The 20,340-nt window shown below is 41.8% G+C and overlaps 2 protein-coding genes and 1 long non-coding RNA gene across 5 annotated transcripts; 1 reads left to right on the forward strand and 2 right to left on the reverse strand.

Moving 5' to 3' along the window:
- Positions 1-6,419: 6,419 nt before the first annotated feature.
- LOC106570140 (uncharacterized) lies at positions 6,420-11,037 on the forward strand. Its single transcript, XR_006758693.1, has 3 exons — positions 6,420-6,500; positions 6,722-6,832; positions 10,804-11,037. It is a non-coding gene; the product is annotated as an uncharacterized lncRNA (long non-coding RNA).
- On the reverse strand, positions 7,998-10,328 carry LOC106570169 (uncharacterized). 2 transcript variants are annotated; one of them, XM_045693776.1, is made up of 8 exons: positions 9,994-10,328; positions 9,536-9,685; positions 9,366-9,415; positions 9,176-9,245; positions 8,988-9,074; positions 8,791-8,889; positions 8,587-8,667; positions 7,998-8,496 (listed from the first exon to the last, which is right to left on the reverse strand). In XM_045693776.1, the coding sequence occupies exons 1-8, from the start codon at positions 10,156-10,158 to the stop codon at positions 8,311-8,313; spliced, it is 888 nt and encodes a 295-aa protein (XP_045549732.1). In that variant the 5' UTR covers positions 10,159-10,328; the 3' UTR covers positions 7,998-8,310. The 2 variants fall into 2 exon arrangements, with proteins under 2 accessions (XP_045549732.1, XP_045549733.1); XM_045693777.1 differs by lacking the exon at positions 8,988-9,074 and having other exon boundaries at positions 9,994-10,327.
- A 2,235-nt stretch (positions 11,038-13,272) lies between the features above and the next one.
- Positions 13,273-18,660, reverse strand: zn706 (Zinc finger protein 706). Of its 2 annotated transcripts, none has more exons than XR_001320568.2 (4): positions 18,577-18,660; positions 16,773-16,914; positions 14,445-14,610; positions 13,273-14,352 (listed from the first exon to the last, which is right to left on the reverse strand). XR_001320568.2 is itself a non-coding variant. In NM_001141044.1 (4 exon segments), coding segments are annotated over 2 exon segments (231 nt in total). In that variant the 5' UTR covers positions 16,908-16,914; positions 18,577-18,591; the 3' UTR covers positions 13,281-14,352; positions 14,483-14,514.
- Positions 18,661-20,340: the final 1,680 nt, after the last annotated feature.

A 20,340-nucleotide genomic window follows, 5' to 3' on the forward strand; every position in this document is an offset into this window, starting at 1 on the left:
ATTGATAACCTACTGTATTTCAAAACATGTTTACTAAGACAAATTACTTTTCACTGGGCACAGACATTAGTACAACTTCTAGTTTTGATTTACATTTGGTTTAGTTGTCAACTAACCTTGAATTCAACAAATGCCGCCATGTAATTGGATTTAGGTTCAAAATTGAGTGAAAAAAAGACGTTGAATCAATGTCATCACATAGATTTTTGGGTTTGAAATGACATGGAAACAATGTTGATTCAACCAGTTTTTGTCCAGTGGGTTACATTTTGGCGAAATACTGCACGGAGCCTTTTCCGTGCAGTGCCACTTTAAGAGGTCATCAGCAGTCAGGAAGGATGAAATAAAGATGACTCTTCCGGTTTTGTACCGAACAGCTCCCCCTGCCAATTCTTGCCAACTCAATTATTCATTGCTGCGACGTGAGATTTCTGATCACGTTAGGCTGAGTTTCATTTGATTTTTGTCGGTTTGATCGCGGGGGCACTAGTAATGTCTGCAGTTTTCAGTTTGGCTATTTGTTTGAAGTGAATTAATTTATAAATACATCTCTTTGCCAAAATTCGTAATCTCACCAATGTCTTATTCGACTAGCAGTTGTTCTGAAATATTTATTGCTTGCCTACATTTTACTCCCTCACATTAATTATTAATTTCGGTTGCCTATCCTGACGTAAACTGTTCTATAGAAAGTATTTGACTGATGTGTGCGACAGAAAGTACTTGACTCTAGCCACAAATTTAAGGAAATTAGAAGGGGGTTCGGCAAGGCTATTTTCTTGCCTGCCGAAATTCTACCCCCACCCCCTTCGATCTTGGGACTGCAAGGCCTGGCACACTTCAGAATCATTTTGGTAGCTCATGTTGACCAGTAGTGTGTGCAACAGAAAGCTAAATGAGAGTATAAAGAAACAAACAAACTTATTTTAGAAATATTTTGAAATGTTTAAGAAAATAACAAATATTGATCAAAGTTAAGTTTAACATTAAATAAGAAATACAAATTTCAATCTTTGCATAAGATATAAAATGACAAATCAAATATACAAATACATATTGGAAAGCTGCAACAGCTCGACTGAACATGTAGTCCACTTTTTATGGAAAGTTTTCCAGGTGATACCGTCGCCTGGAACTCAAGCCTAACCTCGTCCTGACAGGCAGCGCAGACACAATCCTCCAATGATGGAATGGTTTTCATACAGGACTGGTGGAACCATCGTGGGCAGCAGTCACAACCAGTCTGAAATGTATGATAAATGTTAATATTTAAAACGTTAAATACATTTTCTTGAATTATAATTATTTCATTATCAGACAAAGTAGATGATATTTCTAGAGGTAGTATTACTGCTTATACAAATTCGTACTCCTAAAAACATGCCTTTTGAAGTGAACCAGCAATTACCCCGTTAGTGTCTTCCTCATTATTGTCCACCTCAATAATGACTCAGGTCATCAGGCAAAACATAATGTCAAGTAGTCTATACATCTTTACATGTATTTTTCTGAGCGGACAAGGGAATAGTATAGGTTTCTTGTAACTTAATTATTTATATACATGTGTTTTAGCAGCCATCTAGTCAGAAGTTGGATCAAAGATAACATTTATATGGATCTTTCAAGTTTTTTTTAAAACTACAATTATATTAAATTAGAAATGTAACATACCAGTGTTTTGGAGGAGAGTGACTGCTATTTCTTCTCTCATGATGTTAACATCTTTGTCCCTATTTGAAAAGACAACACTCCTCCTTCTGTCACGCCCTGATCTGTTTCAGCTGTCTTTGTGATTGTCTCCACCCACATCCAGGCGTCACCTGTTTTCCTCATTAGTCCCTGGATACTTATTCCTGTGTTCCCTGCTAGTCCGTTGCCAGTTTGTTAAGTCAACCAGCATGTTATTCCAGTCTCCTGCTTTTTACTTTGCTCTGTTTTTGCTCGTCCTCCTGGTTGTGACCCTTGCCTGTCTGGACTCTGAACCCACCTGCCTGACCTTTCTGCCTGACCTTGAGCCTGCCTGCCACTCTGTACCTCCTGGACTCTGACCTGTTTTTGATATTTTTCCTGTCCACGACCATCTTCTTGCCTACCCCTTGGATTTGAATAAATATCAGAGACTCGAACCATCTGCATCTGGGTCTCACCTTGTGCCCTTATACCTTCAGAACACATTCAGCAAACTGGGGAAAAAGTTGATAGGCATTTCAGTTTTCACCAACAAAATTATGTTCAATTTAAGATTCTAATTCGCAAGTATACAATGACACAGCTATAATATAATTTGACAGTTCTGTTTTGCCTTTTAGTCAGTATACTTTCAGTAGGTTAATTGTACATTACTTATACTCTCATACTTACTTTCAAGGCATAGACCCCACAAGAAGTAACATCTTGTTGGCATGGGCGAGGAAGGGTACCACACACCCATCTGGAAATATTACACCCCTTCTCTCTCAGGAATAATCTGAACATATATGTTCATAAAAGTACAGCATTTTGAAACACTTTATTGATTACAATATAGAGATTAATAACAGAGGGGAATCTGAGAATGCAGGGATTCCAGCAGGGTGTGAGTTAAAGTAGTCAAATTTGGAGCTGACAAGCGCTGGAATGTAAATGACGTGATCATCTCGGATTATCTAACATCTGAGAATGGGCAGGTATTCCCTCGGATGAAGAGCATCTCCGTCTTGCTGATTATGTGCTGTCATCGATGTGGAAATGTCACCTGCATATCTGATGGAGGAAAAGAGATGAGAAGTTGAGTGTCTTGTGAATATGTTTATGTATATGTACTGTACATGTGTGTATGTATATTTATTTTATTTTAATTTCTATTATTATCATTATTGTGTTTTGTGGTTGAGGGGTGGGGGGAGGTTGATGGGGATGGTGGAGGTGCTGGGGGTGTCCTATTGAGGGCGAAGGGACCTATTGGGGAGGGGATTCTTCATGGAGGCACATTCAGTCATAGTTTTGCTTATTGTATTATTATACATACGAAAAATAAGTTTACTGTGATTATGGATATGCACTCATGTTGACTTATGTATTTGAACTTTCATTTTTGCCCAGAGTACACATTTTTATTTGTTGTTATTATTATTTTATTATTACTACTGTACCTACATTTTTTTAAACTAAAACAGAAAAAGTGTAAAAAAAATGTAGGAAAAGCCTTTAGAGGGAAAAGCACGATGGGATGGGGGATTGAGGGATGGGTATTCTGAAGTGTGCCAGGCCCAAGATAGAAGGAGGGGAGAATTTTGGCAGGCAAGAAAATAGCCTTGCCGAACCCCCCCCCCCCCCAATTTCCTTCCTTTTTGGGCTAGAGTCAAATACTTTCTGTGGCACACACTACTGCATGAGCTACCAAAATTATTCTGAAGTGTGCCAGGGCTTGCAGTCGAAAGATAGAAGGGGAGGGGGGAGAATTTCGGGCAGGCCAGTAAATAGCCTTGCCGAAAGCAAGCAAGTGGCAAGAGTGATTGAAGGGACAAATTGATTTTGGGGAAAGTGGGGAAAGAAATAAGCTGTGTTCTAATACCCTGCATCATTTCACCTCATGCATTTAAAAGCATTGGATTGGTGCAAGCATAATGGTGAGACATTCCACCACAGCACAAGACCACTGAACGACCCCAGGCCAAGTGTTTTCTTTCCTAACCCCTTGTATTATTAGAATATTGTGAATACCTTTTGAAAGTGGACAGGAATTTGCTAGCTTCTTGCCTTCCTTGAGTTTGTGATCAACTACACTGGCAAGAAAAAGTATGTGAACACTTTGGAATTTCCTGGATTTCTGCATAAATTGGTCATAAAATTTGATCGTATCTGTTTAAACTAATAACACACAAAAAATGATACGTTTTCATGTCTTTATTGAACACACCATGTAAACATTCACACTGCAGGGTGAGAAAAGTATGTGAACCCTTAATAACTGGTTGACCCTCCTTTGGCAACAATAACCTCAACCAAATGTTTTCTGTAGTTGCGGATCAGACCTGCACAACGATCAGGAGGAATTTTGGACCATTCCTCTTTACAAAACTGTTTCAGTTCAGTAATATTGTTGGGATGTCTGGTGTGAACCGTTCTCTTGAGGTCATATGCCACAGCATCTCAATCGGGTTGAGGTCAGGACTGACTTGGCCACTCCAGAAGGCGTATTTTCTTCTGTTCAAGCCATTCTGTTGTTGATTTACTTCTGTTTTTTGGGTCGTTGTCCTGTTGCATCACCCAACTTCTGTTGAGCTTCAATTGGTGGACAGATTGGCCGAACATTCTCCTGCAAAATGTCTTGTTAAACTTGGGAATTTGTTTTTCCGTCGGCGATAGCAAGCTGTCCAGGTCCAGAGGCAGCAAAGCAGCCCCTAACCATGATACTTTACAGTTGGGATGAGGTTTTGATGTTGGTATGCTTTGCCTTTTTTTCTCCACACATAATGTTGTGTGTTCCTTGCGAACAACTCAACTGTAGTTTCATCTGTCCAGAATATTTTGCCAGTAGCACTGTGGAACATCCAGGTGCACTTTTGCAAACTTCAGACGTGCAGCAATGGTTTTTTTGGACAGCAGTGGCTTCTTCCGTGGTGTCCTCCCATGAACACCATTCTTGTTTAGTGTTTTACGTATCGTAGACTCGTCAACAGAGATGTTAACATGTTTCAGAGATTTCTGTAAGTCTTTAGCTGACACTCTAGGATTCTTCATAACCGTATTGAGCATAATGCGCTGTGCTCTTGCAATCATCTTTCCCTTACGGCGACTCCTTTGGAGAAGAGCAGCAGTGCTGAACTTTCTCCATTTGTCTTACCGTGGACTGATGAACATCAAGGCTTTTAGAGATACTTTTGTAACCCTTTCCAGCTTTATGCAAGTCAACAATTTTTATTGGTCTTCTGAGATCTCTTTTGTTTGAGGCATGGTTCATATCAGGCAAGGCTTCTTGTGAATAGCGAGCTCAAATTTTGTGAGTGTTTTTTTATAGGGCTAGACACCTCTAACCAGCATCTCCAATCTTGTTTCATTGGTTGGACTCCAGGTTAGCTGTCTCTTGACTCCAATTAGCTTTTGGAGAAGTCATTAGCCTTGGGGTTCACATACTTTTTCCAACCTACACTGTGAATGTTTAAATTATGTATTCAATATAGACAATAAAAATACAATTTGTGTGTTATTAGTTCAGCACACTGTGTTTGTCAACTGTTTTAACTTAGATGAAGATCAGATAAAATTGTCTTACTCATTTATGCAGAAATCCAGGTAATTTCAAAGGGTTCCCATACTTTTTCTTGCCACTGTATATAGGCTACTGTATCAATCAATCTTTCATTCGTTCATGTCATCACACAGCATATGAGTCATTCATAATTTGAAATGTAATCAAGCATTTTAGTTTAAAAATAAAATAAAGGTAGCCTTGAATAATTAGCTTCAACAATAAATAAGCCTTGCATTTTGGAAATTGCATTCTGATACGCTTATAATGTATTTAGTGTTTACATTGTTCCAAAAGGTTAGAAAAATAATATTGTAATCTATACAGCACCTGTTTGGTACACTTAATATCCACGCAGTGCTTGCTCCTTACCTTATTTTTATTGATCTCTAGTATTTTCTACAACTAGTCAAATTTATTCCTCACATCTGAATTCCCCTTTACCTCAAGAGCGACCAGTAAACATTCCCGTTTCAAGTGTATTTGTCACGTCCTGCACCCCCGCAGCAACCTGGGCATTCGTCACTATGTGGAGACAGAGGAGGGTGAGCCTCATAGAGTTAATACTATGGTCAGGGTCAGGAAATGCTCTGCCGATGGGGAGGTTATTACCCACAATATGGATTTCTTGATTATTATGCCTTTGACTAGATGCAAGATAACTCAGAATACGACACCAGTACCTGCACAGTAACACTGTAATGTCATAGTATTTGTAATTGTTTAGTAAATACATAGAAATGGAGATATGTTTTGGTTTACCTCACGATTATATCTCACACACACGCACACACAGTTTTCTCTCTATCTGTCCTTGTCAGCTGGGTGGGTAGGCTTGGTGGGTTGAAGGGGCCCCCGCTCCAAACTGCCCTTCATGTTGACCTTCTTCAGGGCCAGCCAGACCCCCCGTCACCCCCAACGTGCCCTAAAACCCAACCCGCGCAAGAGGAAGCCCAAATATGACCTGCCCCTGCCCAGTACACATGGTGAGGTCCTACAAGGTCAGGGGACAACACTGGTTTTAGGCCTTGTTGTGAAGCTTGTTTAATGCAACGTTTAAAGGCATAGTTAATCCAAATTACAAAATTAATTAAGTTGCATTTAATTGTGTCTTTATTGTAAATCTAATGCATCCAAAGTGTGCTTTACAGTGTGTCCTGTCTCAAAACATATTGTTTGGTCCCTTTCAGATCACAGCCACGTCAACAGTGGGCGTCAGGCTTGTAAGAGACATGAATTATATGTGAGCTTTAGTGACCTAGGCTGGAAGGTAAGCTTCTGTCTCCCTTAACTACTCATTCTACTGAATAGATAATATCATGAGCTAACATTGTATCACCTTATTTGCTGTAACACACAATTAGTATTTTTAAGGAAGCAAGACATTTGTGTAGTACGTGCATTGGAGTGTATGTATTTCTGATAGAAATATAGTCTGTTCTAGTCCATCTAATCTTGTCATTCTATTTCTATGGTATTTCTCTCCATTAGGACTGGGTCCTGGCTCCTACGGGTTACTCTGCTTTCTACTGTGATGGAGAATGCCTATACCCTCTGGGTTCCTGCATGAACGCCACCAACCACGCTATGATCCAACTAGTGGTCAGTATGCACTACTACACCCTCTCTCACATGAACGCTAACATTGGTTTCAGTAGGAAAGATGGTAAATGGCTCAGACATTAATGGGAAATATGGCAGATGGAAAGTAATACACCCAAGTTACCTAAGTCTACAATGGCAGACTCACACATCACAATACAATGCCATAAAGTGTGGGCCTGTAGTACCTGTAAATCTACTAAACGTTGTTGTTTATTTCCATATCTAAAGAATAAAGCATAATTGTTCATGTAATATTAGCCTCATATTTGCAGGAAGAGGTAATAGTGATGAAATGATCAAGTAAATGAAAAGACAGAGACAAATGCTTTTAAATGACCAGTTATTTTATTTCAAAATGTAAAATTCAGTGCAAAGTAATGTAGTGCATTAGTGTCTAGATCCCTGTTAGGTGGTAGAATCTGTGGGGAGAGAAAACAGAGAATACATTTTAATGGGAACACGTGCGGTATCTCAAAAGAGAGAGAGAGAGAGGCTGGACAGAGAGAGAAGCGGAGAGAGAGAGCTGGATGGAGGAGAGAGAGAGAGAGAGATGGACAGAGAGAAGAGAGGACGAGAGAATGAGGACAGAGAGAGAGAGAGATATGGACGGACAGAGAGAGAGAATGGACGGACAGAGAGAGAGAGAGATATGGACGGACAGAGATGGACGAGAGAGAGATGGACGGACAGAGAGAGAGAGACATGGACAGACAGAGAGAGAGAGACATGGACAGACAGAGAGAGAGAGACATGGACAGACAGAGAGAGAGAGACATGGACAGACAGAGAGAGAGAGACATGGACAGACAGAGAGAGAGAGACATGGACGGACAGAGAGAGAGAGAGACATGGACGGACAGAGAGAGAGAGAGACATGGACGGACAGAGAGAGAGAGAGACATGGACGGACAGAGAGAGAGAGAGACATGGACGGACAGAGAGAGAGAGAGACATGGACGGACAGAGAGAGAGAGAGACATGGACGGACAGAGAGAGAGAGACATGGACGGACAGAGAGAGAGAGAGACATGGACGGACAGAGAGAGAGAGAGAGACATGGACGGACAGAGAGAGAGAGACATGGACGGACAGAGAGAGAGAGACATGGACGGACAGAGAGAGAGAGACATGGACGGACAGAGAGAGAGAGACATGGACGGACAGAGAGACAGAGAGATGGACGGACATAGAGAGAGAGATGAACGGACAGAGAGAGAGAGATGGACGGACAGAGAGAAGTGTGGCCTTTCAGATCTCTGCAGCAGGACTACATGCTGGCCATGAGGTTCTCCAGGTGGTACTCCAGGAGGCTGGAGAGCTCAGTGACCAGAGACTCTGGGTTAAAGTACCAGGCCAGCTGCTGCCCAAACATGTCATCTAGCAGAGCCATCAGCCCGCTCTGAAGAGAACACCACACAACACATAGATAATGGCTCTGAGTTACTAGCTTACCAAGAGGAAGGAGACAATGAGAGTTACTCCCTGTAAAACGTCATTGAAACCCTGTTAATCAGGAAAAAGTAAACTAGGAATAAGGAAGTAAACTCGACTCTTACATTGAGCAGCAGCAGGTATCTCTCAGCCTTTGGCTCAATGCTGGCAGCAGCGGGCAGGAAGGAGTACAGGAGAGCGTACAGACGCTCCATGAACCCACCAGGGTGCTAAAGGAAACAAAGGAGGAGAGAAGAGAAATTGAAGTGAAATTGCCAAGAGAGAGACATGGAAACATGTACCAGTGAGATGCTACTTACCACCATCATGGACTTCTGAGCTGTCATCATCCCAAACATCACCAGTTCAAAGAGGACATCTATCAGGTTAACATGATGGATCTAGGACAAGAAGACACATTTGGAGAAAATAGGAAGGATTTCAAATAGATCAGATACTGTGATGTATAAAGACATGCATGTGGAAGAACTCAAAGTGAGACATGAAAGAGTTAATGAACTCACCTTTGCCTCAGCCAGCTCCCTCTCAATGTCAATCTGCTTGGAGGGGTCACTCAGGTAGTCCACAAAGTCGTTATAGGCACGGATGAATTCGGCCTCGTCCTATCACAAAGCAAAGAGCATTGATGTTAGTGAACAGAAGACATTTCCCACTGAGGACGCTCTCTTTCCCTTGAATGAATAATGAGTTAGTGAGCTACCATGTGGTGGGCCTGAACCAGTGCGCCCATTAGGACCTTTCCCGCCACAAACAGATGGTTCCTGCTCAGGGTGGAACCAAGTAGTGTCTAGAGAAGAGGGAAGAGTTAGGGTGAGACACCCATCTTCCTCTAGGAGACAGACAGAACAAGAAGATACAGAGAGAAAAAATTAAAGTGGGTCCACTCACAGTGAAGGCCTGGCGCAGGGAGACGAGCCTCAGGGCGATGTCCTCCACTCTCTTGGTGGTAAGGTAGAGGCTGTGGGAGGGAGGGAATGGAGCATGTCAACCATTAGAGTCAATGGGGATAACAGCATGGTGACCACTATCCTTCAGCATCTGACAAGCCCAGACTACACAGACATTTACAGGAACTCACTTTAGCAGAGGAACCTCCCTCTCCTCAGGCAGCAGGTCCTCCTCCCAGCCCTACAACAACAGAACAAACATTCAACATCAGTGACCAATGACATGACAAACAATGGGTCAATGGAAGGATCTTAATGCTACTAGTCAATAGAATGTGTAGCTGTGTGTCTAACATCTGACCTCATAGCAGTTGTGGCCCTCAGGCTCTGGCTCAGTGAACTGCTGATTGGTGGGCGTAGAGACTGAGGCAGCCTCCGACCACGCCGAGGAGAGCAGCCCATCCAGCCCCATGTGGAGAGTGGCGTACACCACCGAGACATCAGTCTGCTGCTACAAAAACACACACAACACACCTGTTTACCACACACACACATTATTAGAAAACAGAGCATATCCAATGCAAAAATGCCCAGTAATTTGTATTCTATATACATAGGAAAATGTTTATTTACCTGGTAGCAGCCAAGCGTCACGTCCACAGACGCTAGCTAATACTACTAGCAAAAGTGCATCGTTTAGCAACATTTACTAAAGTTAATGTTAGCTTGCAAGTCTGGATTACAGAAATACACAACATTTCACAAATTACATTGTCAATGTTGAATGTAGTAAAATAAGAAGTTTAAAACTTCACATACCCTCTTCGAAGTCGCTGTCGCTGTCCACCTCCAGACGATCGCGAACCCTGCAAAACGGAAAAAGACAAGAAAAACAAGCCACAAATGAATTTGAACAACCTGTCGACGCAGTAGGCCGCGACGTCCTCGCACTCTCTCCGTCAATGTTGAAAAGCACCCGGGCATTTTCCAGTCGATGTTTCAATCTCAGGTCTCAAAAATCAGTCAAGGTTGTTGTTGTTGAACAGCAAATTCAGGTTCCTTGTTTTCGAACAGAAAACGTTCAATAGAACGCCGATATGTTCTAACGGTTAGATGTCTCATGGCAACACATATATTTGAAAAGTGTTGTTTACAAAATTGACAGCTGTGTTGCCATAGAAATGGGTTTGGAACTCTATGGTTACCGTTAGAATCCTATACAGTTCCTGGTCATCATTCTAATTCTATTGACCCTATTTTGTCACCAGAGGCTTTCCTATGTTGTGTGTGTATAATGTAAAATAAAAAGACCAAATGTTTTTTAAGTCACTAGCTAGGTCAATGGCCCATTGAAATGATTTAGCTTGTTTCATGGAAGTTGTTGTTGAACTTCTGAAAGTCTAGGCTTTGGCTCAGTAGGCTATAAAGTCTTGTGGAGCACAGACAACCTGGGTTAAAACATATTGACCACATTCAGACAAGGGGGGCGAAGCCACAGCCCACTGAGGTAGGAGAGCACTGAAGCATCTGCATAATAATAATTCATATGTCTTTTATAAACAGGATATTATCATTGATTATATCAAAGTATATGTATGAAAAAGTCTGATTGACCTTTTTCCATGGCAGGTTCACCTTTTGAAGCCAGATGAGGTTCCCAAAGCGTGCTGCGCACCCACCAAGCTCAGTCCCATCTCTGTACTATTCTACGACGACAACAACAATGTGATCCTAAAGAAGCATCGCAACATGGTGGTCAAGACCTGTGGATGTCTGTGACATCTGTGGTGGCCCATCTATTCTACATCATTTTAATAAACCTCACTACCATTGTTCCAAAAGATACAAACAGGGTAATATACCTCGCAACCAGGAGTTGATATCAATAATCTGGCAATTTGAGGATAAATAGTATGTATCTACACTGAACAAAAATATAAATGCAACATGCAACAATTTCAACGATTCAACGCCCTAATCTATGGATTTCACATGACTGGGAATCCAGACGTGCATCTGTTGGTAACAGATACCATTTTAATGAAGATAGGAGCGTGGATCAGAAAACCAGTCAGTATCTGGTGTGACCACCATTTGCCTCATGCAGTGGGACTCATTTAATTTTTTTAATGTTTTTAATTTAACCTTTTTAACTAGGCAAGTCAGTTAAGAACAAAATCTTGTTTACAAGGACGTCCTTCCCCGGCCAAACCCGGACAACGCTGGGCCAATTGTGCCCCGCCCTATGGGACTCCCAATCACGGCTGGATGTGATGCAATTAATCAATCAAATGTATTTATGAAGCCCTTCTTACATCAGCTGATGTCACAAAGTGCTGTACAGAAACCAGCCTAAAACCCCAAACAGCAAGCAATGCAGATGTAGAAGCGCGGTGGCTAGGAAAAACTCCCTAGAAAGGCCAAAACCTAGGAAGAAACCTAGAGAGGAACCAGGGTATAAGGGGTGGCCAGTCCTCTTCTGGCTGTAACGGGTGGAGATTATAACAGAACATGGCCAAGATGTTCAAATGTTCATAGATTACCAGCAGGGTCAAATAATAATAATAATAATAATGCAGCTTGGATTTGAACCAGTGACGCCTCTTGCACGAGAGATACAGTACCTTAGACTGCTGCGCCACTCGGGAGCCCACATCTCCTTAGCATAGTTGATCAGGCTGTTGATTGACGCCTGTGGAATGTTGTCCCACTCCTTTTTGATATATTTTTTTAAGTTGCTGGATTTTGGCAGGAACTGGAACATGCTGTCGTGCATGTTGATCCAGAGCATCCCAAACATGCTTATGAGTATGCAGGACATGGAAGAATTTAGATATTTTCAGCTTCCAGGAATTGTGTACAGATCCTTGCAACATGGGACTGAGCATTATCATCCTGAAATATGAGGTGATGGCGGCGGATGAATGGCACAACAATGGGCCTCAGGATCTCCTCACGGTTTCTCTGCATTCAAATTGCCATCGATAAAATGCAATTGTGTTCATTGTCCATAGTTTATTTCCCCATACCATAACCCCACCGCCACCATGGGGCGCTCTGTTCACAACGTTGACATCAGCAAACCACTCACCCACGCGACACAGGATTCATCCGTGAAGAGCACACTTCTTCAGCGTGCCAGTGGCCATCAAAGGTGAGCATTTGTCCACTGAAGTCAGGTCAAGACCCTGGTGAGTACAACGAGCACTGTGACGATTTCTTCTTACAAACTCTTCAGTTGTGCAATCCCAGTTTCATCAGCTATCAATGGTGTCTGATCTCAGATGATCCTGCATGTGAAGAAGCCGGATGTGGAGGTCCTGGGCTGTCATGGTTAAACTTGGTCTGCGGTTGGACATACTACCAAATTCTCTAAAACGACATTGGTAGAGAAATTAATACTCCAGAAACATCTCTGGTGGACATTCCAGCAGTCGGCATGCTCCATCAAAATTTGAGAAAAAACGGCGTGTTGTGTGGCAAAACTGCACATTTTAAGGTGGCCTGTTATTGTCCCCAGCACAATGTGCACTTGTCTAATGATCATGCTATTTAATCAGTTTATTGAAGTGCCCCACCTGTCAGGTGGATGGATTATCTTGGCAAAGAAGAAATGCTCACTAACATGGATATAAACAAATTATGCACAAAATTTGAGAAATAAACTTTTTGTGCTTATGAAACATTCCTGGAATATTTTACTTCAGCTCATGAAACATGGGACCAACACTTTCAATGTTGTGTTTATATTTTTGTTCAGTATAATATATTGATTTTGAGTATGAGAATGGTATATGAATAACACACATTGCCTCCTTCATAAAGAAGGACCTTCACATTCGACTTAGAACCATACTTCCCTCTTAAACTATTCAAATCTACAGTATTTCAGATAATTACATCACCCTTTGTCATATATTCTATGTATCCAATCAAAGCTGTAAAGTACTGTGACATAAGTGCAATGCTAAATTTCTACCCTTTTGATGTCTGTTGTATTGTTGAACCATGAATTTCTCATTGTCTCTTTTAGATGTACTACACATGGTTCAATTAAAACACTAAATATATTGACCATAAGTGTGTGACAAAAATTACTACTTTTTATGCATTTCTTTAATTATACTTTTAACCAGTACAAGTTAGTAGCAATGGTAAATGTCATATTTTTGTCGTTTTTCTATGTACAGAGGATCCAATACACAGGAATTTGTCATTGTCAACATATTTATGGAGGACTGTGTACTGCTATATTTGTAATAAAAGAACTAGAATATATATTGCAGAGGTTGATTTGATGCAGAAGTGAGAGGAAATGCCAGTGAACACAGACCTCCAGAAACTGATTGACACTCCTATCCTAGACAGTGTCACCCCTCTTCAGCTACATAGCATTCCAGTATATTGGAAATACATTAAATACTTATAAGTATGCATTAATCTGGTATCAGTATAGACGGAATGGCGTTTAACTTGCATTTGGAAGTAACACATTTTCTGCCAGCATTAGAAGGCATACATATTCTCACACACAGACAAAACGTATTCACTGCTTTACTTCAGAATGGATCAAATAGGCAGAGGAATGCTTTCATATATATTGCTACATTTCTTGGAAACGGTCAAATGCAAAATACAATTGTTACAACGTGGACCCGGCGACTATCAAAAGTGATTTTGGCACTGTTTCGACCAGGGCCTTTTACAGGCAGAACAAGGCTCAGTCTTGGGCAATTAACAAATCCTTTCCACTATGACACCATTCTCAAAGAAAGCAGAAATGATTTGCACAAGTGTATAGGAGGAGGTATAGAAAAGAGTTGGGCGTAAAAGTAAGACAGCGGTACACAACTGAGAAAAAGTTGCAAAAACAGTAACACCGTTACACTTTTAGATGTGTAACAGTCTAGATGTTATTGAATCAGGTATTAATGAAGGAAGCAGCATAGGGAAAAGAGATGTAGGTAGAGTGGGCTGATATAATTAAGATGGGTGCTTCCACAGAGTCTGAAGTTGAGGGGTGGTTGGACATATAAGATGGGGTGCTGGTGTGCTTCTGCCCCCCTTTTTAGGTCATTGTCACAAATATTCCCCCACCCATGTCCAGGGGTCTCAGTGTTTTGTCTCTTGACGCCATTAAGTTCCAGTCGCAGCGCTCTAATCGTGGTCATCGTGTGTCTGTGAATCACAACATGAAAGGCGATGAGTGACAACATATCCACACATTGAGTCATACAAACTTTAGCATGGGGAAAGAGTTTGCTTCTAACATGTATACTGGGAGTCTGAATGATGAGAGCATCTTAACCCAGCTGTAGGTCCATTGTGTGTGTTGGTCTTTTAAGCCTCAACATCATCCAGCTCTGGGGGCATTGGGGACTTGGGATGCTTGCTCTCAAAGTGCTGCTTGAACGTCTTCGGGTCCGGCATCTGCGTCTGTAAGGGTCAGGTAAGGAACAGAGGATATCAACAACTGTTGGCTGAGACCGAATTTTCAGGTGATAAACAAAGCAATAAAATGCACCAAAGTACAACAGATCACACAGGCCAGTACAATTGGACTAGACACGAAGATAAATCTAAAAGGTAGGGATGTCAAACGTTCAGGCTGCTGTACAGACTATGGAGGCTCTTGTCTAGAGCACCTGGTTAAATTGTGGTTGAGAGCATTATTTTACTCTATGGCATTGTGAATGGTGATCTTAGGCTTGTGTGCGGCGACTCGGCCATGCAAACCCATTTCATAAAGCACCTGATAAACAGTTCTTGTGACGTTGCTTCCAGAGGCAGCTTGAAACGCGGTAGTGAGTGTTGCAACCGAGGACACAAGCTCCCGTTCTGTGAGCTTGGGCCTACCACTTCACGGCTGAGCCATTGTTGCTCCTAGACGTTTCCAATTCACAATAACAGCACTTATAGTTGACCAGGGCAGCTATAGCAGGGCAGAAATTTGACTAACTGACTTGTTGGAAAGGTGGAGCCACGTTGAAAGTCACTGAGCTCTTCAGTAAGGCCATTCTACAGCCAATGTCTGTCTATGGAGATTACATGGCTCTGTGCTCGATTTTATACACCTGTCAGCAACGGGTGTGGCTGAAATAGCCGAATCCACTAATTTGACGGGGTGTCCACATACTTTTGAATATAGAGTGTATACTATCATCTTAAATGGACATGTTGAAATATTTTGCCATAGTCAATTGTATATTCTGTTAATTTCCCTAATGTGGACAGTTTGTGTTAATAACTTACACATGCCTGCATTTTCACCCCAGAAAATGTAGTGGAATTACACATCCATTTTACCTCAGATTGTTGATGCTAGTATAAAAGTGTATCATTTTCAAGATGACATATGATTGATTACTTAAAACAGATCAATATCTTTGGTTTTGTACCGGTTATGCAGGACTTAGAAATGCCACATAAGTTAACGAAATGCCACAGAAAATTAAACGCGGTCTCTCTATAAAAGTCGATGGCCACACACCAATACATGGATTTGACAGTCAAACTGTCACTTAAATAGCAGCCAACTGTTGTCACTGTTGATATCCTATGTCGCGTCGTGATTCGTTTAAGTTTAAGATAACTAACAAAAAAGTGGTCAGTTTCCTACCGAAATCAACACCTGACATTCCAAGATAAAAATGTAATTCCGCTACACGTTCATCTAACCAACCGTGAATAGGTTATTCCAAGTGTGAATAGTGTTACTTCAAACAGCGCTACACCACCAATATTTAACCCCCATTCTATTGATTTCAGCGTGACATTGATGGAAGTGATTAACAAAAAAAGTGTTGCATTACACTTACCGCGTCTGTGACCCACTTGAATGAAAATGCAACACTTCTAAAATGTAGGCCTAGCTAACGGTCTTCTACAAATTGTCCTCTAACCAGTTATGTACACATTATTCCCAGATTCTGTTTGGTTTTTGAGCCGTGTTAGTTTTAACAGGACGTGCAACCTCATCTCCCCCTCTCGCACAATTGATTTCAATGTGATTTCGATATGAGTGATTCACAAATAAGTGTTGCATTTGTCTTCCTGTCTTGGTCGAACCCCAAAGCAAAATTAATCACTCTAAAATCTATATGACAGTGTTCTGCAAGTTGTTCTCTAACCAGAGATGTAAAAACCCTCCAGTTTCCATGTTTTTTTTTTAATTTGTGGGTTTCAAGAGCGCATACAACCTGATTTCCCCCAATTGATATCAGTTATTTGTCACTTGTCAAAACAGGGTTTTTGGTGTGTGTGCCGTTAATACAAAAGTACTGTGATTATTATTGTTGCACATGTATGTGCAGATATTGTTATATCTTCAATATAACAAACTGTTTCTGCATATTGGTTATTGATTTGGACACATTGTCTACAGAAAGCAGCACCACCATCATTTTCAACTTAAGTTTTAGGACTATTTTATTGAACTTTCAACATCAATTTCTAATGGTTATGTACTTAATCAGGTAAAAACTGCTGAATGATTACCAAAACATGCTGCAGTTCATTTTGATGAGACACCAGGAATCACCAAAACGAGTTTGGCCTGCCTTCTAAAGGCACATACAGTACCAACCACCAATACTCACCCGACAGACAGGACAGGTGTGGACCAGCGCTGCCTTGGCTGCAGTCTTCTGGTCTGCTGCCGCTCCCTTCTTCTTAGCAGCTGCCGCCTTGGCGTTCTTTTGCTGGGATTGAATCTTCTGTTGACCGCGAGCCATGGCCTACCTGAGAGAAACAGACATAGAAAAATGCTACCCATTTGTATTTATCTGGTGATACTAGTATATCAGTCTTTGTCAGAAGTCTAGCCATCTATTTAGAGAACGTACAAGTGAATTTAGCTACACAAGAAACTAGCCAGCTGACAACTAAACAAGAGATTCTGTAATATTATATAGCTAGCTAGTATTTGGTAAACAATAGTTTATGTAACAGCTTAGCTATAAGATGTATAGCTCTCCTGACCCCTTCCGTCTCAGCCTCCAGTATTTATGCTACAATAGTTTGTGTGGAGTATTTCTCCGGTGTCCTGTGTGAATTTAAGTATGCTCTCTCTAATTCTCTCTCTCTCGGAGGAGGACCTGAGCCCTAGGACCATGCCTCAGGACTACCTGGCCTGATGACTCCTTGCTGTCCACAGTCCACCTGCTGCTCCAGTTTCAACTGTTCTGCCTGCGGCTATGGAGCCCTGACCTGTTCACCGGACGTGCTACCTGTCCCAGACCTGCTGTTTTCAACTCTCTAGAGACAGCAGGAGCGCTAGAGATACTCTGAATGATCGGCTATGAAAAGCCAACTGACATTTACTCCTGAGGTGCTGATCTGTTGCACCCTCTACAACCACTGTGATTATTATTATTTGACCCTGCTGGTCATCTATGAACATTTGGACATGTTCTGTTATAATCTCCACCTGGCACAGCCAGAAGAGGACTGGCCACCCCTCATACCCTGGTTCCTCTCTAGGTTTCTTCCTTGGTTCTGGCATTTCCAGGGAGTTTTTCCTAGCCACCGTGCTTCTACATCTGCATTGCTTGCTGTTTGGAGTTTTAGGCTGGGTTTCTGTACAGCACTTTGTGACATCAGCTGATGTAAGAAGGGCTTTATAAATACATTTGATTGATATAAGATGTAGGCATGCTATACTATCTAATAGCTAAAATATGTTATTAAAGTGGACATCGTTTTAACGACTTTGCACATATGAAACTGACAATCATAATCAATCAAAAATATCAAATTCCCAGTTTATGCTACAAAACCAACTTTATAAGGGGTTTTAAAACTAGGTTTATTGTCGTCTGTTCTGGTAAGAATGTGATGAGCATAAAACAAGAACCACAACAGGCCATTCCAGTGCAGTGGCTAGCTGGGGTGTATTCAATAGGAAGAACTGACCTGTGTCCAATATAAACTCGTTTTCGTTGCGAAACGTTTTGCAACCGTTTGCACTAATGACTATACCCCGTCTTGATACTTCGCTCTTGCACTGTAGCTAACTAGCCAACTTTAGTTCGGTTGGCAAAGAGAGCTAGCTAGCTAGCAATCAAAGCCAACATCTATCTAGTAAGCTAGCCAATTAATTAGTTACAGTTGGCGTGGTTTAATGATAATAACTAAGACCAACACGTCTGAGGCGCGAACTGAAACAAAATACAACATGGTTAGCCAGTTCTAACAACAATGGCTAACGTTAAGCGATCAGTTAGCTAGCCAGCTATTTCACGTGTGGCATAGCTAGCTAGTTATTTAGCTGACATTGCAGAACTGAATAGCTAAACCAAAACGAACGTTACCCAAGTGTTTATTTGGCTATCAGTTGTACAAACCGATATATGTGCTCTTCAATCTAATAAACAATATGTTACATTTTGAGAGAAAAAATACCTTAGCGTTGCTTCGCCCTTCTTCTTCTTCTTCTTCTTCGGTGAGGTTTATCGCTGGTTGGCATCCAACGTTATGGTGCATTACCGCCACCTACTGTACTGGAGTGCGGACCAGAGACAGGGAGAAACTAAATCCTACCTGCCAGCCCCGTTGCTCTTAAAAACTATAACAAACTATTTGAGACTATATCTAATGATGTTCTTGTCAATATACTCTTTAAACTCATTTCCTGTATCCCCTTCTCCCTCATACTAGTTCTCAGCCTCTCTCTTTCCCTCTGATAAAGCCCACACTGTAGCAATACATGCTCCACGGTCTCTGTTTCCTGGCAATAATCACACTTTCCTGTTGGATGCTTTCCGATTACATTTAAGGTATTATTCAACCCGCTGTGTCACACTCTTAATCTTGTAAAAATAGCCTCCTTTCTTCTGTCCTATCCTGCCAATCTCCCCTCCCCAAATTTTCTCTGTACTTGAAAGAAATGCCTTCCCTTAGTATCTCTATTCCACTGCTTCTGTCATCTCTGCACCATCACTGTGCAAATCAGTCTTTTTGCCTCTGCCTTGCGCATTAAAACTACAACATCAACATCTCCACTACGAAGTGCTTATTTAGCCAGTACATCACCTGCCTTGTTCCCCTCCACCCCCACGTAGGCTGGGACACAAGTACATTTTATCTGTATACCCATTTGTCTAATCCTGCCATGGGTTTGTAGCACCTCATAAAGCATGTCTTCTCTGCTACGTGAGCTAAAGGACTGGATACTCATCAACACCGCACATGAATCAGAGCAAATAACTACTCTGTCTGGCTTGACTTCCTCCACCCACTGCAAGGCCAACAGTATTGACATCAGCTCCGCCGTAAACACATCCATATGATCTGTAATGCGTTTCTGTAGTCTCTCCAACACTTCTAGATCAACTATTGGAGGTGGGAGTAGCCATGGTGGATTCACAGGGATAGCTACCGTTGGACTAAACTCCCTTCCATACAGTCCAATCTCCTTTGCCTGGGTATTACCCAACCACCCAAAGCTTGTGTTCTGCCTTCACTCATGTTCCCAGCATGCCTGTAAAATCCCTTTCGCAGGATGAGACACCACATTTCCCTGTAGATTAACCCATTAATTCATTGCCAGCTGCTGTCTCCTTATCTGCAATGGCCTATCCCCCTTCTCCACCTGTAGTGCAGCCACTGGGGAGTTCCGAAACGGCCCACTACATATTCTTGCCCCTGTATGACATCTAGCCTTTCCAATGAGGCCCGAGCTGCCGAACCATACGCTATGCTGCCATAGTCTATGACAAATTGGATCAATGCAACATACATGGTCCTCAATGAGGAACGCCCAGCCTCCCACTCCTTCCCTGTCAGACAGCGTATCACATTTAGCAGCTTCATACACTTTCCCACCTCTCTCAAAGTGTTCTGCCCAGGTCAGTCTAGTGTCAAAGTATACCCCAAGCAACCTGAAGGCCCCCACCCTCTCCAAGTTTCGTCCATATAACCTCAAGCATACCTCATCTCCCACCTTCCTCCTAAACACCATGGGACCACGCAGCCGTCAAGTGCAAATCAATCCACAAAATATGTTTAATTGTTACCTGATTAAATGAATCATGTAACAACTAACTCATCAGGAATTTGAGGCACCACGGAAGAGGTTGTTTAAAGAGTTACCATCTCCCAAATTAAACTCTATAAGATATACAGTTGAAGTCGGAAGTTTACATACACCTTAGCCAAATACATTTA

Source organism: Salmo salar, chromosome ssa14 (genome assembly GCF_905237065.1).
Source record: "Salmo salar chromosome ssa14, Ssal_v3.1, whole genome shotgun sequence".
NCBI classification, from domain to species: Eukaryota; Metazoa; Chordata; class Actinopteri; order Salmoniformes; family Salmonidae; genus Salmo; species Salmo salar.

Excerpts from the sequence above, each read along its gene's own strand:
- LOC106570169 (XM_045693776.1), bottom strand. The coding sequence starts at position 10,158 with ATGCCCGGGTGCTTTTCAACATTGACGGAGAGAGTGCGAGGACGTCGC. Across the intron at positions 9,686-9,993 it reads CGACAGCGACTTCGAAGAGG|CAGCAGACTGATGTCTCGGT; the intron begins GTATGTGAAGTT and ends GTGTTTTTGTAG. Across the intron at positions 8,497-8,586 it reads CTCAGAAGTCCATGATGGTG|CACCCTGGTGGGTTCATGGA; the intron begins GTAAGTAGCATC and ends TGTTTCCTTTAG.